Source organism: Typopeltis vanoorti, chromosome 1 (genome assembly GCF_054136105.1).
Source record: "Typopeltis vanoorti isolate ZY-2024b chromosome 1, IOZ_Tvanoo_1.0, whole genome shotgun sequence".
In the NCBI taxonomy this organism is placed as follows: domain Eukaryota; kingdom Metazoa; phylum Arthropoda; class Arachnida; order Uropygi; family Thelyphonidae; genus Typopeltis; species Typopeltis vanoorti.
Window position 1 is genome coordinate 101370015 of NC_143549.1, and position 25775 is coordinate 101395789.

At 34.9% G+C, this 25775-nt stretch overlaps 1 protein-coding gene across 1 annotated transcript in view; it reads left to right on the top strand.

Annotated features, from left to right (window-relative positions):
* Positions 1-25775, top strand: part of LOC150110257 (dynein axonemal heavy chain 5-like) — a 972373-nt gene that overhangs the window by 229328 nt on the left and 717270 nt on the right. The window contains exons 25-26 of the mRNA XM_090394637.1: positions 2191-2429; positions 25345-25585. Coding sequence (XP_090250763.1) covers positions 2191-2429; positions 25345-25585 — 480 coding nt within the window. The remainder of the gene's footprint in view (positions 1-2190; positions 2430-25344; positions 25586-25775) is intronic.

Genomic DNA, 25775 nt, shown 5'->3' on the forward strand with positions numbered 1-25775 from the left:
CATTGATGACTTTAATGTGTATAATTCTAACTGGCTCCCTTTAAAATGGAATAACACTGACCATGCTTGAATTAGAAAAAGTATTTGCTGGAAATAACAATATCAAACAATTCATTCAATTTCCTGACCAGACTATGACAAATCTCATTCAACCAACACTCTGGACCTTTTCTTAACCAGTTCTCCTTCTGGATACTGTTGAAGCAACCACTCTTCTTGATAATTCAAATCAAAATCTAATTCAAGTTTCTTGTCTTGTGGAATATTTGTCCCTCAGCCATTCACAACCTTGTGTAGTTTGGTGCTATAACAATAGTAGGAACTTCTCCATGGCTTTCTTTCAATGGTCTACTATTTCCATTCTTCAGACCCATATACTTGTTGTGGAAATTAGAAATTATTCATGTTAGAATGAAGCTTTTCATTCCTCGCTCTGTACAAAATTCCCACCTTATATCCAAGTCATGAGTTCCAAAAAGTGTAGCAAGTTTGTCTAAGAAAAGAAAACAGATTATCTTGTAAGTGGCATGAGACAAAATCTTTAGCTTCATTCAGAGCCTACACTGAAACTTGTAATGTTCGCAATAATTAATATTTGATACATACGTACGTTTTTGCATATATCATTTGAACAGGATATATGCAAAAAACTAATGGCAGTCATACCTTCTGGTCTCTTGCAAAAGCTGCTTGATATAACCTTTTAGCTCTTTCTCACTAAACTGGTAGCATTGCAACATCACCTAAAGATAAGGCAAGATACACAGCCATTGTGTAGTTTGGTGCTAGACAATGCCATGTGGAAAGATCTCCATAACTTTTACTCCTTCTTACCATGGTTAGACTCCTAACATCATTTTTATCATCCATCTTCTGTATAGATGAAGGCAAATACCTCCACCTTTACTTAATATCCAGAGAATCTTGAACACCAGGATACCAGAAAGGCTTCTGTTTCTGATGGAATCCTGCCAGTTGTGCTCAAGGGATGTGTTCCTAAATTAATACCTTTTCTTTATCATCTATATTGTACCATATTATAACTCAGCTGACATCCACCTTACAGCATGGAAGCAAGGCCAAATACAGTCATTTCAAAAAAAAAAAATGTCCACCATCCAACTATCAACCATTTGCTCTCACCTCAGTGCTATCTGAAGTAGTAGAAAAAGTCATCAACAATCAACTTCTTTGACACCTGGAGAACTCTCAACTTTTGCCACCAACCATTGATTAGTTGACAGTTTTGATGAAATTTAATATTATTTAGTATTTGATATTAAAATTTTGTGTTTTGTTTAATTTGGACTATTTTAATGTTAGTGTTTGGAATTGTTAATCTATATAAAACACAAAAAGAAACTTTATTGGATCAGTGTGCAATTTTAATGTCTGGTTGGGTATAGATTGAGAGATTTAAGAGGGATTGAAATTTTAGATGTTAATGTAGAAGGAGAACTGTATTAAATGAGATTATCATTATCTTCCATTAGTTTTAATGTTTTTAGCTGTTTCTTCATGTAGAGTACTGAATTATACTTAAATTTTTCTAATTCATTAACACTTAGAGCTGGAATGAATTAAATGTTTTCATTGTTTTATTATATGAAAAAATTTCTCTTGTTTAGTACTCAGAGTACTGAGGGATTCTTTTATTATCTGAAACTGATTTCAGGATTACTGAAACTAAGAGTTTAAAATTTCGTTTAGTTATCAACTATCTGTATTGCACTGATATATGTGAGATTTTTTTTTTTTTTTTTAAATTTCATTTGACATTAACTTGTCAAAAGGAGATTCCTTTTCAAAATGCATCTAGCAAAATAATTCATTTATCTTCTATTTTAAAATTTGATCGAAAACGATTTTGTCAGTTTCTGTTAAAAATATTTTGAATTTCAATTCAAAATATTTTAATAAAAGATGATGATAAAAAATATTTAAATTTTTTTAATATAAAGAGTGATAGACAAAATTTCTCAGCATGTGTTAAGCTGAAGCATGTAAACACACGCTGTTAAATGAATGGTACAAGTTTTATTTAGAAACTTCTTTTTTTTTTTTTCAGAAAGATTTTTATATTGGATAATTTTTATTAGAGTATTTGTTGTTAGGTTCAATTAGAGTGTAACTGACATATTTGTAGATGTTCATTCTTAATTCTATGCTTTTTTTTTTTCTTAATTGCAGAATCGTTTTGACAGCCTGTGGCGTCAGTATATTACTTATAGTAATGGGCAAGTTTTATTTGGCCTTCCTCTATCTGATTTTCCAAAACTTCACCAAATCAAAAGAGAACTGAGCTTATTGCACAAGTTGTATAGATTGTATAATGATGTTATTGATCGAGTGGCCAATTATAGGGACATTCTGTGGGGAAAAGTAGATATTGAAAAGATTACAAATGAGCTGCTAGAATTTCAGAATAGGTATATAATTGTTTGAAGATTCAAATGTATTAGCAGAATAGTTTCACTTTTGTATATACATAGATTTTTGAAGTAATATTTTTTTAAAATAAATCTAGTTTTAGTCTTATATATCATTATGAAAAAAAAGTATAGAATAAGTTTCTAAAATATATATGCATACAGCATTGTAAAATAAATTTCCTATTTTCAAATGAAGATGGCTCAAAATTATTCCTATTTTATCTGACATTTACTTTTGTTAAATCTTTCATAGATTTATTAATCTCTGATGGAATGGTCTCAAATTTTAAAATTTAAGTGGTTAAACAATTCATACACTACACTTGCCCATTAGCCTTAGAGTAAAATATATATATATATATTTTTCTTGCTCAGTTGCAATTCCAGAATTCTAGGAACAACTTCTTATTCATCTTCCTCCATTCCACTTCTTCAACTCTAAAAATAATCTTTTTATTAATCTTATTAAATATCTTTCCCAGCATATGTTGTATATTATCCTGTATCCTTTGTAGATTACATTTCTTCATTCTTTCATCTGAAGCTTTTGTAGTATTCACAATTCACAACACCAAAAAAAAAAAAAAATAATAATAATAATAAATTAAATAAATATGATATTTATTTACAACACAGTTCTCAGACCTCATTAGGTGTGGCTGTGTTAGTTATGATAAATCTAAGAGGCAGTCATTTTGAAACCAGTTGCAACCTAACACATGTGAACTTCTTTTTTTCAATGTTAGATTATGCCAAGAGTTCTTTTTTCTTTCTGTTACAATTTAAAATTGCTCCCAATTAATAGCTGATTGTTATGTTTCCGTTCATCCTAGTCTACAGCAGCACACGCCTAGTACTGTGCACTTTGTCCCTCAAACTGCTATGCTAAACATCATCAAAGTCTTTGACCAAACACTAGCACTGTCATTTTCTATTTCTACTCTAGTTTGCTTCATTTCATATATAGTCATTAGTAATATTCTCACTTATTCTTATTCTGCATGTCTTCTCTGAATACATTGTACCCATTGCATTCTGTCCTTCTAAGAATATCCACTTCTATCAATCAGGTCTCACTAAAGCTAATAATATTTTGGTTCATTTGCATTCACTAATGCTTAGAATTCCTTACATTTATCTCTAATTCTTCTGATATTAGTGAATGTGTACAATAACTAACCACTAATACAAAGAGAATTGAAACAACTCTTGAAACTTGACCCATTCACACTTGAGCACTCATTAATCCTCCTTCTTATCCAAGAATTCCTCATACTCTCATGGGACTGAATCCTTAACCCAACTACGAGGGTGTGCTGAGAAGTTTTCATAATCACCATGAAGGAACTGAAGTAGAACCATGGAACTTACTCATTATTCTACATATTCCCTGCAAAGTGTTATATACTTGCTACAACGCTTGTGCATTGTTTGCAATCCTCTGAGGAAAAAAGTCCTTCCCTTGTTGCACAGACTACTCATTTTTGTTCTAGGTGTTTATCAGAACTTTTCATCCCCCCTTGTATGTTCCTGCACCCCCTCCTCCTCTCATTCATTCTACAGTAACCCACCATCCAGTTCTCTGCCCAGACAAACTCTCCTCCACCCACTAGCAATCTTCAGCTTCTCATTTCCACTCTTGCTCAGATGCAAATTATCCTCAGCAAACAGCCCTCTCTTACCTTCAAATTTATCCCATAGATAAACACATACAGGGTCTCTTTCTCTTTCTTCCTACACATCCTGCTGTCGTAAAACTCAGCTCACTTTTATGTCTGACAGTTTCTAATAACACCCTTAAAATTCCATGCTATATCATTTACACTACACCACAAATCCTTCATTCTTCCAACTAGCACAATCAGTTCATTTGAACTTCTCTCCACAGCAGCAATCACACTACTAATTGTCCTGTCTCTGAAGCGCATCTTCAGCACCTGTTCAGATGTTACATCTTGATAACTAAATCCCTAAATGGCACTATTCTCTTCCACTATTTTACATTTTACACTTGCTGCAATCACTTACCTTTTGAAGGCTGTTGAAAGTGGAAGAGGGAGGAAAAGTGCCATTTTCTAGCACTTTCCACTCTCAATAGCCAGTCTCTCTCTCTCCTAATTAACATAGTTGCATTAATTCAATTTTCAGACTTTTGATTTCCATACGTACAGAGTTTATATTTTGTGTATGATCTTATGCTGAATCTTGAGGCTATATCCCTTACATCACAAATGTCACATTTTTTCCAAAATCCATTTGGAGGCAAGTTTGGTTATTTATCTAAATTTCCTCATTTGAGAATAATCCAAACTTGGAGAAAGGGCAAACTTGCTGAAAGAAAGGGCAATTTGAACTCTGAAGGTTAATATTATCTTGAAGAAATTGTTAGAAGAAATATCCCAGTCATAAATCTGACAACACAAAGACTTTTTTTATTATTATTTTTGTGACACCTCCAAGGAGTCCAAAGACTCATCGAGAGAGGACACCTGCTCCACATCTCTCCATTTCCACCACTTCCATCCATCACCATCATCTACACCAATGTCATCTTCTGCCTACCACCAGCACCACCACCACTAGTATTTTTTTTGTCTGTAAATTTCTTGTGTCCTGAAGGATGATTTGTCTGTATGTGGGTTGAAAAACCAAAGTTTCCAGGAAAAAACCCTGGTACCTTTGTATGAGATCAGCTAACTTGCCTTCAATTGAAAAAAACTATATAAAGATTTCTCCCATCATGACAAGAATCAAACTTAGGCTTTTTCCAATCAAAGAGCGCAACATACCGTCATTCTTCCATTTGCACTATGGAAGTGATATTGTACTTGTATGAGACTTGTATGTGATATTTTTGAGGACTCATAGGTGATATTCATTCTCATGAAACTTCATATGATGATTTAGCTTGGTTTTGATGCTATAGCATATGTAGCAGATCTCACACTGATATTGTTATAAGGACCTCTAAGGATGATGAACTGACTCATGCAGACTGTTCTGATTAACATTAAAACTTTGTATCTGTGGGTACAATTATTCCACAACCTACTGTTCACACTTTTGAGTTGCAAATCTTTCATATGAAGTTAACTGTTTTCTATATACAGTTAGCTAAGTAGGAAGATATTTTAAGTGCAAACTTTTGTTTGCTTAACTAGAGTAAAATATGAATAAAATCAGGGTTTTAATTTCTACAGAGTGTAATCCTGTAAGGGTCCTTCCCAATCCTATGGTTGGGAAGGACCCTTCCTTCAACTTGAATTTTAAATATTACAGAACTTTAAATATTATAGACAGAGTAGTAAATCTTGAGAAGCTGAAAAAAAAAAGTGACAAAGAAGAAGAAGATAAATTAGCTTGGGCTAATTTACTTTAGTATTCAGCACAAATTTCAAATTTATTTAAGAATGGCTTTTTGAAATTCATCCCAGAATTTATTCAATGAATGTTTTAGACATGAGTTTTATGCAAAAAAAAAAGCAGAGCAAGAAAAGAAGACTAACTACATTGATTTACTCACTTTTATGTTGTTTGCTGTAGGACTCAAAGAGAGATTTTAAAAAAAGTATACTTCATCTCAAAATAAGTTATGAAAAGCATAAATGAATTTTTCTTACACTCCTTGGGAGTAATAAAAGTTTTACTTTTTTTTTTTTTTTTTTTTTTTGTTTTGAGGGTGGTGGAGGGAAAAGTGATTAGCTGTGTGTTACTGCTGAAGTTATAAGACTGTCTGCTCATATTTTACACTCCAAGAACTGAATTCTCTTGCAATCAAAAATCATATTCCTTTATTGTCGTAAGTTAGTAATTGATAAGATATTTTTTATGAGGGTCTTATTATGATCATCATCATCATCTGTGTTGCAAGTTTAAAACAAATAGAATTAAACCTTCCTCTGACAAGTAATACTCTGTATGTAAATTTGTTTACTATGAATTTAAATGTCTTTGACCTGTGTATTTTTATCATTTATATGAATATGATTACATTTTCCAAAATAGGTTTCAGCACTATCATTATTTTATTACAGGATTAAAGAAAACAGCAATAAATTACTAAAATAGGACTTTTCCATAATAAATCCCAGCATTCCTTTTAAACATTTAAAAGGAATACAGGGATTTAAAAGAAATTTAACAAAGAGGTTGCAGGTCCTTATCTCACTGTGGCCATGAATGTTTTTATCTCACTGTGGCCATGAATGTTTTAGGAGATGAAATTCATCTCCTACCCTTAGGTAGGAGATGAATTTCATTGACCAGCATGAGATCACTGCCATGCTTATTGGAGTCCTGAAGTGGCTTTGAAAAAAAGGATTTCTGGACTGCAAAAAGTAAATAAAATACCAGAAAAATATAAAATTCATGAAAAGTAGAAAAAATTCTTAATCCACCAACAGTATGAATGTACTATAGGTTTGCAAAACTTATTTGCGGGTGGGGGGGTCAGGTCACAATTATTATTATATGGCATCTCTATGCAATCTAAAGACTCATTGCAAGAAATTCACAGTAACTGTTATTCACACAGCAACTCTTCTTTGACTCATCCCACGATTGCTCCTAGCAACCCATTCTACTTATTCATTCTCACCTCAAAAAAATCTAGTCCACACACCACTTAACTATACTAGTATGCAATTCCTAGAAATGATTTTTTTGTTTTCTTCCATCTTGTCATGTATTGAAAAATTTCTTCCACATCTGTTCTTATAAAACTCTTCAGTAAATTGTATGTGTCTCTTATATAGTCTGTTTATCACCTAAATTTTTTAACCCATAAATTTTCATTTAATAGTGAAGATAAAATAAAAGTGAAGATAAAATTCAACAGGAAAAACAATATCAGAAAAGAAGAAAACATCAACCTATCACAACTAATAGATAGCTCAAGCAGAAGTCGATTTTTGGAACAGATGTGCTTGAAATTAAAACCCTCCATCTTCCAGAACAGCGGAAAATACTGGGAAGAAGGAAAAGAAACAGTGTTATCCATTGCAAAAGACACTCTAGGTTCCAGACCCAAAATAAACAAACAGTGGATAACCCAAGAAATCATAGCTACCATAGAAAAGAAAAGAGAGGCCAAGATACTTGTAAACCAACAAAACAATGAAGAGAATAGAGAAAAATACAGAGCACTAAAAAATAAAGTTGATAACTTATGCAAAAAAGCCAAAGAAAAATGGTTAGAAGAAAAAGCTATGAAATGCCAAGAAGCATACCAACAAAACAACCTAAAAGTCTTCCATGATACTGTAAGAGAAATTACGAAGGAGTTCTCAGCAAATGTAGTAACAATGATAAACAACAAGATGACCTGAAACCAGGAATATTGAATATATAAGAAAAATCTGGTCAAGCCATTTTAAGATTATCTTCCACCAAGGAAACAAAACTACAATGCCAACAATAGAAGAAAATAATGATCACCCAAAAATTTTACAAGAAGAAGTTAGATACGCAATAAAACAGATGAAAAACAATAAAGCACCAGGCATTGATACTATCCCTACTGAACCGTGGTCATATGGAGGTAGCATATCAATAGAATATTTAACAACCCTATTCAATAAAATACTACATACAGGAGAGATCCTAGATGACTGGAGAACTGGAAAGATCATCCCAATATACAAGAAAGCAGCCAAAAGAGACTGCAGAAATTACAGACTAATCAATTTACTCCCTCACACCTATGAAAAAATGATAGGCATAGAACAAGCTGGTTTCTGAGGAAACTATTCAACAATAGACCAAATTTTCACATTGCACCAACTAGCAGAGCTCAGCTGGGAAGACCATAAAGAACTATATTGTTGTTTTGTGGACTTTAAACAAGCTTTCGATAACATCAACAGAGAAACCCTTCTTAAAATTCTACTAGAAAAAGCAATAAAGAAATATATAATACAGTTTCTGATAAAATATTACTCTAAGACAAATGCAATAATTAAAAAGGACACACTCACAACAGTACCCATAGAGATCCAAAAAGGAGTAATGCAAGGATTCCCATTATCCCCATGCCTATTCAACATACAGGGTGTTCGGGATAAATTTGACATATTTATAATTAATTATATTTTTCCGTAAGTTACATGTATTAACACACACTTCTCTTCATTTAAAAGTTTGGACCCTTCTTCATTCACATACAAGATGTCAGAAAGGATGGATAGCTGGAACCCACCTGAATCATGGAAGAGAATAACTTGTATCATGATGATTCGTGCCCGCCATCAAAATAAGGATATTACGACTGCTGCCCAATGCTCCCTGAATACAGTAAAAACAATCAGGCATGAACTAGAGACTTGCAATGGTGACTACGAGGATGTAGCAAGAAGAAAGATCCCTAGCAGACGATCTGATTGCGTTCGTACAGCAGAATTCCTCGCAAATCTGCAGGAACAGGTGTTGAAGAACCCTGGCATTGGAATTCGGGCTTTGTTCGTGGAGTTGCTAACTGTAGTCAAGCCCTGGATAACAAGGGTAGGCAATGGTAGGCCGTATGTATGGCAGCAGGATTCGGCCCCTTGCCACACCTCTGGGAAAAGTCAAAAATGGTTGTCTGAAAATTTCTACGACTTCACCAGTCCAAATGTTTGGCCTCCAAACTCCCCAGACCTTAACCCCATGGATTATTTTGTATGGGGCGCAGTTGAAAAAGACACCAATCGCACTTCCAGTAATACAAAAGCCCAGTTAATGGATAAAATTAAAACAGTTTTTGCGGCCCTTCCCAGGGAGACTGTAGCATCAGCTTGTTCGAGGTTCCGAAGCAGAATTGAAGCTGTGATCGATGCTAATGGTGGTTATTTTGAGTAAATCTTGTTGATAGTATTGTAATTAACTCTGCCTGTAATGTTTTTTTGTCAATTCATTAAATTTAATAGATACAAAGAAGATTTTCTTTTTCCTTACGAAACTGTCAAATTTATCCCGAACACCCTGTATATCTAGAAGAAGTTGTAAAGAAGGCAATAGACAATGAGCCTGGAATCAATGTCAATGGTTTAAACATAAATAATATCAAATATGCAGATGATCTCATCCTTCTTGCAAGAACCTCAAATGAACTACAAAAGTTGATCAACAAGCTAAACGAAACCTGTAAAACATATGACATGACAATAAATATACAAAAGACAAAAGTGATGAAAATAGGGAGGAACGGAACTACCATCTCAGCCACCCTAAATGGAGAACAAATAGAACAAGTAGACAACTTCATATACCTTGGATCAAAACTAACAGAAACAATAGATGAACTCAAAACAATCAAACACAGAATATCGATAGAATGGACCACCATGGGAAAATTACAGAAAATTTGGAAAACAAACAAGATATCTAAGCAAGCCAAAATCAAATTATATGAAGCAATAATTATACCAACAGTCATTTATGAAGCAGAAGCATGGACAGTTAAAAAAAGAGAGGAGAAAAAACTGCTGGCATTTGAAATGAAATGCTTAAGAAAAATAAATAGAACAAGTTGGATAGAAAAGAAAATAAACATCACAGTCAGACAAGAACTATTGTATAAAAAGACAATAATAGAAAAAATTAGAAAACAACAACTGAGATGGTTTGGACACACTGTACACATGGATGCAGACAGACTTCCTAATGTCCTAATCAATACTTTTCCAACTGAAAAAAAGAAGACCAAGAATTACCTGGCTGAAATTAATAAAGAACATCTCGGGGAGAAGAACATATAAGGAACTTTTTCGAACAACAAGAAATAGAGAAGACTGGAAGATCCTGCTCAAGAGCAGACTCAACCCGTCTTAGATGGAAGAGAAGAAGAAGAAGAAATTTTCATTCTGTTCTTGTAGAAGCACTTCACAAACCAAGCATTATTTTCTTTACTTTCCTCTGTTTTAAGAGAATCCATTTTCTCTGAAACAGCCAAATTTTTGCATAGTGGTTCAGATGTGGTTATATTAAAGCCTTATAAAGATAGATACTAATATCATTATCTCTACTTGTCGGTATGTCCAGATGTGCAAGAAGTACTTGATGGATGGGTGGATTTTGTGATTTGTTCAGAGTTAATAGCTGTTTGAGGTAAAGTAATGCTTTGAATGAAAGAGAAATCCTGATTTTATGGATTCTGAGGCGGCAATGGTAGTAATTTGTTTATGTCAAGAGAGTCTTAATGTTAAGATAATCCCAAGGGTAGAGAGATCTCATCTTGCCTAGAGATTTCGTTCTGGCCAAAGGTAAGGCTGGGATAATGTGGTTCTTTTTTGTAGGAAATAGGGCAGAACCATGTTTTGTAGGTATTGAAATTGATTAGATTATCCGAACTCCATCAATGAATGGTTTGGAGATCAGAATTTAGACTTGCCAAGGTTGTTGCTCTGTGAGTTGTGGTGGTTTGTTTGGTGCGAAGTCAAGTGAGAAGGATGAATGTAGTGTGCTGTTGTCAGCAAAAGTGTGTATTAGGTTAGTAGTCATCCAGAGCAAGTCATTGATGTATAGAAGAAACAAGGTGGGTGAGAGAACAGAACCTTGTGGGACTAGAGCATTAGTTGCATAGTGAGAAGATAGGGACATGTCAACCATCACTGCAATTTGTGTCCAGTGAGAAAACAACTAGCAGCCCAGTTGCAGAAGTCATGGAACAGACAGAATGAAAGAAACTTAATAGGCCCTTGTTCTTGACCCAGTTGAAAGCCTTGGAGATATCTAGACCACTTGGGATTTTCCAAAGTTTTCTATGTGGCTTATCCAGAGATGTGTGACATAAGTGAGCAGATCACCTGTTGAATGGCATTGGCTATTCAACAGGTGTGTTCTTTCAAGATTGCATAGAAGCTGGCTGTTGATGGTTCTCTCCATTACTTTAGAGAGGACTGAGGTGAGAGAGAGATTGGACAATAGTTTGATGGCAAGGATCTGTCATCCTTCTCAGGAATAGGTTGGACATGGGATAATTTCCAGGGTGTAGGACCGGTACCTGTGGAGTAAGAGAGCATAAAGAGGCAACATAGAATAGGAGTCAACTCTAGTGCACAAATCTTTGAGACAATTGGAGGAATGCTGTCAAGGCCAGGGGACTTCTTGGTATCTAATTTGGATAGGATTTTTCTGATCGCTTCCTGGTGAAAGATCAGAGGAGGCATTAATTGTTGGGTGTTTGGAATGGTTGGGAGACATTTACCAAAATCATCTGTGCATGCATTTGCTTGCATTACTAAAGCACAACCTATACTTCACTGAGTCATACTGCCCCAAATGGAGAATCATATTCCTGTCCATCCATTCTTGAATTCTGCCTTCGATCAACTTTTCCAATATCTTACTACCAATCCAGAGATAATTATCAGCCATAATTTGCTGCTCCATTTGTGGAACTTCTTAAGTAATGAAAACTGTTTTGTCCTCTTTCTACTGCTCTAGGATTCTGTCAAAGCTGAGGCTTAAATTAAACAGCCTACAAAAAAGTGCAAGATGTGATAAGACATGCCATATACATGTGATATAAGACCAAAGCCAAGAGGACAAAACCCATGGTTTTGTATTCTTGGTTTTTGTCTTGCACCAGATTATCTCAAATTCACTGCCTCTCATAATCCTGCCTTCCTGTTGGACCATACTATTGTTGGTTGCATCTTCTGCTATCATCAGTATTATTGACTCGCAATTCTCTCTTACCAGAAAATTCAGTACCTCATACAGTCTATACCTACATTGTCCTCTGTGAACCAAGTCTTACTAATGCCAGTTAATTTTTGGCAAAGTCAAACTAACCAATGCCAGAAAATTCTCATGCTTATTCCTGATTCTTTTGGCATTAATATACATGAATTATGATATTTTCATTTTCCCACAATTATCTTCTTTAAGTGCTATTTCCTAATGGAGTTCAGTGACCACCTTTGCAAATTTACTTCTGTTTTTAGTCGCTCTGATTAAGAGCTCTGTATTCAGTTTGGTCCTTTTTCTTATATTGTCTAGCCATGATATTTTTTTCTTATTCCAGGTTTTCTCTTTTCATTGACTTTACCTTCTTGTATTACCTGAAGAATGTTATATTTATGGTTTCTCATTAGATATCCTAAATTGGCAGTTTTTCTTGTTTTCACAATATTGATTAAGTATCGATTTTATTTATTCTTCTCAGTGCCTCTTCATTCTTCACCTTTTCTGGCCAGGATCTTGAGTTTCCTTCTAAATATCCGCATTTCAAAGGCTTCCGGTTTTTTGATTGTACAGGGTGTCCCAAAAAAGTCGGCATACACAGGGAAAATAGGAAACTAGCTAAATGTACCTTTATTTACAAATATTCATTACAAAATATTTACAAAATATTCTCTATGTGTTGGCCACCTCTTTCTACACACAGACACACATACACACAACACACAGTCTTCTCTCCCACTCATGGTGAACACATTCCAAGATATCTGTGGTAATGCAAATAATTGCATTTCGAATGTGTTCCTTTAAATCATCCACGTTTCTATTCTTTTCCTTGTACACCATGGCTTTTAACTAGCCCCACAAGTAAAGGTCGAGTGGGGAAAGATCAGGGGATCTCGCAGGCCATTCCACAGGGCCGCAGCGACCAATCTACGAATGTGGAAACTGTTGATCCAACCATCACCGTATGCTGATACCATAATGAGGTGGTGCCCTGTTGTGTTGAAAATAAAATGGAAACTCTCCATCTTCGTTTAAGAAGGATGGCATTATGTTATCTTGTAGCATGTTTAAATAAAGGTCAGCAATAGAATTTGTGTCAAAGAAAACATGTCCAACAATTCTATTGCCCCCATATCCCACACCACACCATCACTTTTCTAGCACCTTGCATTTTTGACGGACTTATCCAGCTTTGGTTGCTATCACTCCAGTAACGTAGGTTTTAGTAATTGACTTCTCCATTGACATAAAAATTGGCTTCATCAATAAAGAGGATCTCGGCTGTAAAGTTTAGATTTTTGCCCAGTTTCTTTAGAGTCCATTCACAAAATTCAGGTCTCTTATCTAGGTTATCTTCACTAAGACAGTGTAAAATTTGCATTTTGTATGGATGCCATTTTTCATAATGCGCTGGATACTCGATCTGCTGATACCAGTTTCTACAGTAATGCTTCCAATACCTTGACAGTTGTGCCTTCATCAGTGGATGTCCGTGGATGTCTGCTTCTCTGTTGATCCGCACACTTCCAGTTTTCTTGAACTTCTCAATAACGTTGGCAACAGTGAAGAATGTTGCCAACCTTATTATGTGCAAGCACATAACACACAACAGTATTGTGTGTTATGTGCTTGCCATGTTTCCTGGTAAAGTCCATTGCAACCTTGCGACAGCTCCCCGAACCAGCCATGAGGATTATTTCAATACCCTCTTCTTTTGACAGTAGCATTCTTTTAGGTATCTGAAAGTATAAAAAATATAAAAAAATATATAAATATAAAAAATATTAAAAATATAAAATATAATATGAGTACAATATAATAAATATAATATAATAAAATATAATATAATATGCTGACTTTTGGGACACTGTATTTGACATTAATATCCATTTTCAACTCCATATATTAAACTTGACCATACATAGAAGTTCATCATTCATACTTGAATTTCAATATTTAAGTCATCGTTACATAAAATGGGTTTCATTTTTTTTTTTTTTATTATTATTTTCGGGCTACTCCAGGGAGTCCTTAGACTCATCGAGGGAGGCCCTAAACATCATGTCCACACAACTATACGACATTCTCACAGTATTTATCATACCTTGCCTTGAACTCGCTCACTGTCATTGCCCACAACAGACTCTGGTAGCTTATTCCACTCATTTACCACTCTAAAAGTAAAGAACCCAGCTCTAACACCACTGCTAACCACACTCTTGCCCAGCTTCCACAGGTGTCCCCTAGTTCTCCCACCACCAGTCCTGATCTCAAAAATATCCTCTGAATTAATCTTATAGAATCCTTTTAGCAATTTGAATGTCTCAATCATATCTCCCCTTTTCCGCCTATCAACCAGTTTCTGCAACCCACAAATCTTCAACCTGTTCTCATATGGTTCATTCCATAGACCTGCTATCATCTTGGTCACTCGCCTCTGGATCCTCTCCACCTCCACCCCATCGAGAAGGAACCGAGGTGACCAAATCTGGGCACAGTAGTCAAGATGAAGTCTTATCAAGGCTCAGTACAGAGGTACAATAACTTGCTTGTCTCTGCTCGTCAAGGTATTTTTCAACAACCAAGTGAGTTGATGAGCTGATTTAGCTACTTTCGCAATGTGCCCCCCTAAACTTCATCTCCCTATCCACCAACACTTCCAAGTCCCTGGCCTCATCAATCTCTTGGAGTACAGTTCCACCCATGTGGTATACTGCTGCTAATCTTTTCACCCCAAAATGCATAACCTTACATTTTGTCACATTAAATTGACATCCATTCTCCTTAGCCCAGAACTCCAATCTATCTAAGTCATCCTGCAAGACTTTGACATCTTCTGCATTCACTATCGCCCTCCCCAACTTTGCATCATCAGCAAACAAATGAACTGTTCCACTTAGATCCTTCCCTATATCGTTAATGAACAGATTAAACAGCAGTGGTTCAAGAACAGAACCCTGCGGCACCCCACTAGTCACAGGCCGTCTTTTGGACTCCACTCCTGAATAAACCACTCTTTGATATCTCTCCATCAACCACCCACCTATCCATCTCACCAACCCTATATCCATTCCCATATGTTGTAGTTTACGGATTAGAATTCCATGTGGTATCCTGTCAGACGCCTTTGCCAGGTCCAGCAGTATCACTGTAAACCCATTTCCCTTATCCAGTTCAGCATTCACCTTGTTATAAAACTTGAGCAAGTTACTCAGGCATGAGCTACCCTTTACAAAGCCATGCTGTCCCCTGTACAGTATCTCATTTTCATCAATCCATTCCTGTATTTTTCTCTTGACTACTTTCTCCAAGCCCTTAACAACAACTCCTGATATGCTGATCGGTCGGTAATTTGCAACCATAGTCTTGGATCCTCCTTTATGCAGTGAAACTATTTTCCCCTCTTTCCACGCCTTCGGGACTAAGCCAGACCTGAGACTCAGATTAAACAACATGGTCAAGGGCACTGATAATTCCTTAGCCACTTCACGCAAGACCCATGCCAGTATACCATCCAATCCCACAGATGTATTCACATTAAGGTTTTGTAATAGACTATTCACTTCCACTTCATTCATCACAATTCCCATATAAACTAATGCCACCTTCATTTTTTTCAATGTCACCACCTGGATGATATGCTTTTGCAAAGTGTGCGCTCAGTAACTCCACTATATCGACTGGTTCAGTGACCTCCTTACCATCGTCATTCCTTAAAATCATTTTGCCATGTACAGTTTTTTTCTTGCTTGCAGCATATTGAAAGAACTGTTTGGGATTCTCTTTTGCTTGCATAGCTAGTTTCCTTTCATAATTTGCTTTTGCTGTTTTTACCACACTCGTTACCCTTCTGGCCTGCACTTTATGCCGTTCGTGTGCCTGCAAGTCACCCCTTTCTTTAAATTCTCTCCACAGTTGTTTCTTTTTTTGCAGCTCAAGCTTAATGGTGTTATTCATCCATTTAACCCCTACTTGTTTTACTATTCGGACCCTAGGTATACAATCAGCCATAACCTCCTGTAAATGCTCCTTGACCACTTCCCATGCTCTATCGACATCCAGCCCTTGCAGTTGTACATGCCATGGCACTGATCCAAGCAATCTCCTAAGCTTGTCATACTTGCCAGCACGGTAATTCCACATATACCCTGTCTTAATCAAAAATTTCACACCTTTAGCCACCTCTCAGGTCAAGACCTTATGATCACTCTCACCAATAGGTGGCAACATGGTCATATTCATTACAGTCAAATTGTGAGATGCTATTACCAGGTCAAGCACTCTCACACTCCTAGTATTTTCAATTACATGCTGTCTCAGATAGTTATCCCTTAATAATTGAATAAAATCCATTTCCTTCCTCACATGTGTCCTCTCCTCCTTCCAATCAATGTTACCATAGTTAAAGTCCCCCATAATAATTACCCTCCTTCCACTCATTTGATCAATTTGTTTATGCATGGTATCTCCACCATCTATTCCATCACCTGGTCTATAGCAGCACCCAACTGTATATTTTATTCTGCCAGTCTCAATCTCACACCAAATAGCCTCAAATGAGCCTTTCACTATCCTGTAATACAACTTCAATTCTCCTTGGCTGCAGTTCATCAGCTATCATCAATAACACCCCTACCCCCATTTTATTCTCTCTGTTCCTCCTAAACACACTATAACCTACACATTCTATCCCACTAACTATATCATCTTTCGTCAGCCATGTTTCACTAATGCCAATAACCTGTGGCCAGGAAGAGCCAATCAAGGCAAAAATTCTTCCTTCTTGTTCCTAATACTCCTGGCATTAGTATACATGAAATGCAGTGATCCTTTTGTCTCACCCCTATCTTGATGCATTATTCTAAATGTCCTATTCCCATTTTTTGTCCTTAGTGCTGGCTCAGGTACATTATATACATTTTTACACTCAGCTGTCTCACTGATGTCTGCATATCCACTCCCCTCCCTCCTTGGTAGTTCTAGTTTCCCTGGTTCTGCACATCCATTTTCACTTCATTCAGCAACACTTTTTCCAGTCTTCGCACACCAAGCCCATTCAAATGCAGGCCATCCATCTTATATAAATCCTTTCGCCCTTCAAACTCATTCCACACGTCCACGAATTCCACACCACACCATCTGCATAACCTGCACATAATGTCATTTGCGATTATGGCCCTCCTTCTAAACCCCTCTCTGTCATACCGCGGCAACAGACTCACCATTCTAACTCTGTCACTCTTTTCTTTCGCTACCTTTAACAATACTTTCAAGTCCTCTCTCATAAAAAATTTATCACCTTTCAATTCATTCGTACCCACTACAATTATTAATTCTCTCACCCTCTGTTTTTGCACTCTAATACTCTCACTTACATCCTTAAATTTCGCACCCGGTAAGTACAATTTAGTTACACTCCCATCTATCACTCCTCTTAATAACGAGTCACCATACAACACTCTTTCCTTCATTTCAGAAACTCGCCCACTCTTATGCTGTTTATTTACGTTAGCCGAATCACTCTGGAAAGAGTTTTGCAGGTGCTCTAATTGCCGCTGCGCATTTTGTATCACTGCACGCAACCTAGCGATCTCACTTCCTACAAATAATTCCTCATTTTTTTTTATCATTCAAACCATTTTCTCTCTCTGTATAGTTGCTCTCACTCTTTCTTAGATCACTGCTCTCATTGCCATCTTGTACATCGCAATTCCCTATCAAGCCACTATTTTCACTCACATTCTGGCTTTCTTCAACCATAACTGTCTCACAACCTGACACATAATTCAACTCCTCACTTTGCTTACACTTTCTGCACATTCTCCCACCACTATCACTTTCAATCCAAACTCCAGCCTCATTCAGGAATGCATACATTCTACACACATCGCATTGGACAAATTCTCTCACATTATAGTTTTTGAACAATGGCATCGTATTTTTGGACGCCATTATCTTATGTCGCATTGGCATCATATTCAAATCTATGAAACGTATCGTTAAATACTAAATTAAATAACAGAATTTACACCAAAATCACACAGACACCACAAGCTATCAAAATTAGACAATATTACATTATGATTTTAACCTATATTCTAATTTTCATTCAAAATTATACTTAGCTTTCGGGAGCTCCCTGAAAATACGACCAACCGTCTGGCCCTCTAGCGGCGACATCTATTTTGATAAAGGATTGTCTTTGTTGTTTTAAGGATACTTGCGACATAAGACTGAATGATATAATCACGTAATCACAAGAAAGATATTTATTTAACCAAATATTTCGATGGTCTGCTATTTCCAGACCGAAATATTTGGTTAAATAAATATCTTTCTTGTGATTACGTGATTATATCATTCAAAGGATTGTCTTGCAATTTCGATTCTTGATCTTTTATTTCACAGTCCAAACTTTCATTTAGCCATGATCCCAGGTATTTGAATTTGTACTTGTTTTATTTATTTCCATTTAGAATTAGCCGAATTAACTGTTATTGAAGGATTGTTGCTTATTATCATGTTTTGCTTTTTTTGTGTGTGTGTTAATTTTTAAGCTCATTTTTGTGCTTTCTTTGTTGATGCATTCTAGGAGTAGTTGAAGATCTTGAATATTTGTCGTAATTAAAGCAGAATCATCTGCATAGTGTAAGTTATTTATTAATTGGCCCTTTACAATTACTCCTTTCTTCCTTCTAAGGCCTTGCAAAATAAGACTGCTGAGTAGATGCTAAACAGAAGTGGAAATAATAAAGATCCTTGTCTCACTCCTCTTTCAGTTTGATATTACTTGTCCTGATGTTGTCTGTTAGAACAGATGCAGTCTGACCCCAGTAGAGGTTTTTAATGATTCTAACATCCTTATCATCTAGACCTAGTTGTTCTAAGATGTTTATGAGTTTATTACCTCAGAATCTATAACCTCAGAATATATATTCAGAAAAAGATTGAGAAACCACCTTATGGGATTAAACAATGTTGACAATTACTTTAAATGTATAATATAAGAGATCATTATAACTCATATATCATAACCAATTAAGGTATTGATTTACAAATTGGTTCATTCAATTAGGTATTAAAATATCAACATGTACATTATTATAACTAGTAAGGGAGCCCTCTTAGATGCTGTCCCCGGATCTCAGTGTCTGTTTTGAGCTAATTACTTTTCTAGTAACCAGTATGGCTATGGCCCTTGGTTATACATATTTGCATTAACTAATCTACATTACTCTAAACTAGCTACTTATCATAACTATGAAACCATTCGAAATATATTATATTCTACTTGCATATATGAAAAAACTTTTTATTAACCATAATAAAATAATAGCCAAAATAAGTGTTAGTACCAACAGAATATTATTATTAGTATTATTATTATTATTATCATCATTATTATTTGTCACCTCCAGGCAGTCCAAAGACTCATCAAGGGAGGGCATCCACTCTACAACTCTGCTTCCACCACTCACAACCCACCAACTGACCGCAACTACACCAACGGCATCTACTGCCGACCACCACCATTACTACTATTTCCACAGACAACCACAAGCATCCATGCCCACGGCAGGATTCGAACCCACAGCCTCTTGACTGGAGAGCGGACATGCTAACCACTCGGCCAGCCAGGCTGGCTGGCCGAGTGGTTAGCGTGTCCGCTAATATGATAGTAATACTTGAATTTTATTTTGTAACATTGTACTGTACATTGAATTGTATTGTGAAATATTGTCATAATTATACAAGTTGAATAGTATAATTTGTATACATGATGTGAATAATAAAAATTGTTAAACTGTTATTATGATGGATCTTATCAAAATATCTTTTCAAAATCAATAAAAAAAATATTAGGGTTTATACAAAAACCGACTTTTGAAAAAATGGTTTTCGAATTCCAGTATTTCCAAAAAACCAGTTTTTGAATTTTTAGAAAAAAAAAAATGTATTATTTATAAAAAAATTTATTATTATTAAATAAAATTTTCAGTTTATTTAATATTTATGGAAGTACAAAAATATAACAAAATAAAATAAACTCCATACAAAACCAAATAAAAATAAATTAAAATAACTAAAATCCGTACAAAATATAAATTATAAATTTTTGTTTCATTTAGTATTTTTCTTCAGGAAATATGATTTCAAAAAACATAAAATGTCCACTGAACGATTACTCAATCTTGTTATTATTCTAGATACAAAATTGCCTGAAATAGAAAATACTCTCTCACTGGCTACTGAACTTGGTTTTATCGTTTTCAGGGCATCAAATAATAAATCAAAATTCTTTGTTCTTTTATTGATTGCCTCAAATACTGAAAATTCAGCCTTCAGTGTCTTTGGATTTGATATTTTTTCATCAAGTTCCTCAAGAAACCTATGAATTGATTTTTCCATGGCTTCTTTTTAGAGCATTGCGCTGATTAATAGTTTCTCCATCCCCGATATATTCATCATCGGAATCTGTTTCCATACAAGAATTTGGATGTATTCTAAGACAATATTTTTCTAGATAATTTAATAATATCGAGTTTTGAAGCTTGTGGAAATACACTAGATTTCTTTGTTGAAATGTTTTGTGGATTTTGCAACTATAGCAAAAGGGTTACCAATCCAACTTGTCTTCTTTCTTGAATTAATGTAAGGTTTTACAATTTGGAAAACAAAGATAGGATACAGAATTTCTTGGTGAGGATATATTGTCAGAGTTTGGGGAAATAAGAGATCTGGGGGTAATAGTGGATAAGGATCTGAAATTTAGGGGACACATAGCCAAAATTGTGAAGACAACACAAAGGCTTCTGGGAATGATGCAGAGGACACTGACTTGTAGAAGTAGGGAGATTATTGTTTCATTGTATAAGGCTTTGATTAAGCCACACATGGACTATTGTGCCTAGATTTGGTCACCTGGTTTTCAGAAGGACGAAGAGATGTTGGACAGGATCCAGAGGTGACTGACTAAGGTAGTTTCTAACCTCTGGAATGTCGAGTATGAGGAAAGATTGAGAAGATGCAATTTGCAGAGTCTAGTGGACAGGAGGAAGAGGAGAGATATGATAGAGACTTACAAGTTAGTAAGGGGTTGTTATAGGATCAATGCTGCAGAGGTTCTGCAAAAAATAGTGGGTGATCAGGGGAGAACCAGAAGCCATCTCTGGAAACTGTATAAAGAGGGTGTGAGTAGGGGAGTGAGAAGCAGGTTTTTTTCATGCAGAGTTGTGAATGATTGGAATGCCTTACCTGAGAGTGTGGTGTCTGCAGAGAATTTTAGTATTTTTAAAGCACGATATGATGAGCTGTGTGTATGATAAAAGGACCTTCCAGATGAGTCTTTGACTCCATCAATAAGCTCTTGGGTAGTAATAATAATAGTAATAATAATAAAGCATTTAATAATTTGGAACTAATTTCAATCTTTAATTTTTATTTTTTTAGTTCATTTAAACAGAAATTCAAATATGCATTCACTTAGTAATAAATTGGCACCTCGCTACCCTAAGGCCTCAGCTGCTAGATGTACTGGTCCCAACACTTTAAGAAGCTCTATGATTTTAGAATATTGAGCTTCATTCCATATATGTTAATCACCAATACCATTCAAAGCTAAAACAACATATTCTTTTAATGTTATAAATCTTTCAGTCATGGCCTCTATACTATTCCATCTCATTTGGCAATCAAGAATCAAACTTAATTTCTTTCCTTTTTCTTGGTTTATATAATTCTGAATGATGCTATCTCTTATGGGAGATTTTCTAAAAAATTTGCAAATTTTTTAATTTGGGAAATTGATTGTAATTGTCAGACAACATAGGGAATCGACAGTTGTTATCTAGATCAAGAGAATTTAAAAAATCCTCGCCATAGTCATCTTCACACTCTACGTTATCTTCCGATTCCTCACTTGTAACATATACATCGGTTTCAGCAATTTCTTTATTTTTATATAACAGATCAGTAACTTCATTTGCATGTCAAAAATTCGCCTGACTCATGCAGATTAGTTTTACTACAACATGCTTGTGTCCAAAGCGACTTCAAGTCAAAATGTTAACGTTTTTAATTAAATAATTAATTTTTACATAGTAATTCTAGTATCTAAAACCAGTTTTTTGAATTTAAAATCTGGTTTTTAAATTTTACAAATTTATCTAAAAAAATAGTTTTTAAACCTGTTTTTAAAAACCAACAAACGCTAATAAATATAAAGGTCAGTTTGTTGTTCTCTGTACTAAGATATGTGATCAGAAAAGTACTTCTCTTGTTTCTAGGCCAAAATCAAACTAAGTTTCACTAAGAAGATCATCACATTTTTGGTATAATCTGTTATGAATAATTTTTTAGGAATATTTTGAGCATCTTGCTCATTAGGATAATCAATCTAAAATCACAAGTTTTATATTTAGTTTTTTAGGCAATGCAATGAAGATTGAGTTTATACAGTCATAGAGGTAGTATTACAGTATCATAAATCCTTTGAATAATTTTACATTTTTATCCATATTACTATAAATTTTACAAATTTATCTAAAAAAATAGTTTTTAAACCTGTTTTTAAAAACCAACAAACGCTAATAAATATAAAGGTCAGTTTGTTGTTCTCTGTACTAAGATATGTGATCAGAAAAGTACTTCTCTTGTTTCTAGGCCAAAATCAAACTAAGTTTCACTAAGAAGATCATCACATTTTTGGTATAATCTGTTATGAATAATTTTTTAGGAATATTTTGAGCATCTTGCTCATTAGGATAATCAATCTAAAATCACAAGTTTTATATTTAGTTTTTTAGGCAATGCAATGAAGATTGAGTTTATACAGTCATAGAGGTAGTATTACAGTATCATAAATCCTTTGAATAATTTTACATTTTTATCCATATTACTATCATTGATTAGTTTAATCATTTCTGTTTGTAGTTCATCGGTCCACATGCTTTACCATTTCTTGATAATTTGATCATCTTTACTACTTCAGACTTCGAGATAGGTGGACTTATGACTATATTCCTTGAATTTGTTAAGGCTTGTCTAATATCAGAAAATAGTGCCTTAATGTATTCAGTCCAAACTTGTTCCTTTTTAGATGTTTCTAGGATTACCTCTCCTTCATTAATCTTAAGTAGCATAAGATAAGGTATTTTCATCAGTCGTGAGAATTCTTTAATTTTGTGAAGATTGAAGTCATGTTTTTTTTTTTATAGATCCTCAATTTAATTACATTTTTCTTTCATCCAGTATTCTTTGGCTTCTTTTATTTTATATTTTATCTTGACCTATATCTCTTTATATTTTGTAGTATCTTTATCTTTATGCAGTCTGCATTGGTCCATAAGGGATAAGATCTCAACAGTCATCTAATCCTTTTGCTTGTGAGATGTACTATAACTCATTCCTGTACTTATTTTTAATAATTTTTCTTTTAGTTTCTTCCATACTTCATTTGCTTCTGTTCATCATCATTAGAGCTGCAAGTAATTTTTCTATTAAGTTCTTTACTAATTTAAGTTCTTTTTCTATTCTTGATTTTTTAAGAGTTTTAAATTTAGTTTTTTCATCTGTTTTGTTTTCTGGATTTTCTTTAATCTCAATTTAAGTTCTGCTGCTAGTGGATTATGGTCAGCACTACGATAGAACTTTACACTCCTTATACTACTTCTAAAATGTTGATTACCTAAGATGTAATCAATTTGGTTTCTGACTCTATTGTTTCTTTTTTGTTATCCAGATTTTCATGTGTAGAGTCTTCTGTTTCAGAGCTCAAATCATTTATTTGTAATTATTAGGTCTTCTTCTTGACAAAAATTATGAGACCTCCTTTATCATTTTTTATCCCAAGTCCAAACTGTCCTCCTGTGACTCCAGATGCTCCTTTCCCTACTTTTATGTTATGGTCTTCAATGATGATGATGTTGATGACAAGTTTCTTTGTCATTTTGAGAAGTTCTTTCAGTTGAGAAGAGAAAAGGTCAATTTTTGCATCATCATTGTCTGCAGTTTATGCGTATACTTGTGTAACATTGACGTTGATTGCTTGACCCTTAATATGAGCATTAACCTATCGGAGAATGGAATAAAGTTGAGTACATTTTTGGATGTTTCTTTACCTATTAACATTCCTACCCCACATCAGTGAGTATTATTACTGCTTCCAGAGTAATATAGGGCCATATCATTGGAGCAGCATTTACCTGAGTCTGGCTATCTTATATCTTGTATTTTAGTCTTCTCATTTCTTCAATAACATTTCTCAGCTTTCCAGCTCAAATAGTTCTAACATTCTATGTTCCTATGTTGATCTGTTCAACAGAGAATATTATCACTCCTGTCCCATTTAAAGGATGCCGGGAATTTGTGGTCATTGTTCTTGTTGTATTTCCCATGGTGTTTGGGGAGTAGTTCCCCCCCTCCTTGTTTTCTGCGTCACAGTAGGCCATTGAGGAAGTTCTATCTTTGTCTCCTAGGTATACAGTATTAAATCTTGATCTTCATTCATCTTCAGCATCAAGATCAGTAATGGTGTACGCTGTTGTCTGCAATCATGGAAATTGATTCACCATATCTAGCTGCTCTCACTTAGTTTTCCTCTGGATTGACATAGTGTACCAGGGTTTGGTCACTCTCTTATTGGTAGCTTCGAGCCAAAGTGAGAGCTGGTTGTTTGGCGGAAACCAATCATCCTGGATCATCCTAAGATGTGACCTTCCAAGATAGAGAGATGCTTTCCCTCCCCAACACCCCCATACCTCCCCTTCCCCCCCACAATTATAGGTGCAGTTAAATTACAGAGCTTCTTTTCAAATTTCCTTAAGACGATAATATTTTTTCTAATATTATGCAGTATTTGCATAATCCCCCCCCCCCCCCAATTTCTTATACATTCTTATTTGGTAAAGAACCTTGAACCCTTATTTTTTGAACACGTACAATGTACAATTTCAACTTGAATAAATATGGTATTTTCTAATTGGACTGAGAAAAATAAAATAACTTACTTAAAAATCTTATTGTCCAGAAAAATGATCATTGAAATTCATCATGAAATCTTCACTATGCATTATTTAGATAAATTACTAGTATATATCAATCTCATAGATTTTTGGCAAATTATATTCTTCAAGTTATATCAGTTGCAAATTATATTGTAAGGTATATTTACTTTTAAGTAAGTGATTTACTAATAAGTATGCAATATGGTAAATAACAAATTATATGGCTTAAATTTTTGAAACAGATGCCGGAAACTACCTAAAGGTTTGAAGGAGTGGCCAGCCTTCAACACTTTAAAGAAGACGATTGATGATTTTAGTGAACTTTGTCCTCTCTTAGAGCTAATGACTAATAGGGCCATGAAACCCCGTCATTGGCAGAGGTTAGCTGAAGTTACAGGTCATACATTTGATGTGGAGAGTGATAGCTTTTACCTTAAAAATATTCTTGATGCTCCACTTCTAGCTTTCAAAGAAGACATAGAGGTTAGTATGAAATATTAAACCACTTGTAAATCCTCATTTGTGTTGCTGTACTGTATACAATAAGCTTTCAAGTAGACTGCCATACAAAAAAATTAATATCTTAATTCAAGTTTTAGATTACTTTGTTTACTTTGTCACAGCGTGCGTGTGTGCGCGTGTGCGTGCGCGCGCGTGTGTGTGTGTGTGTGTG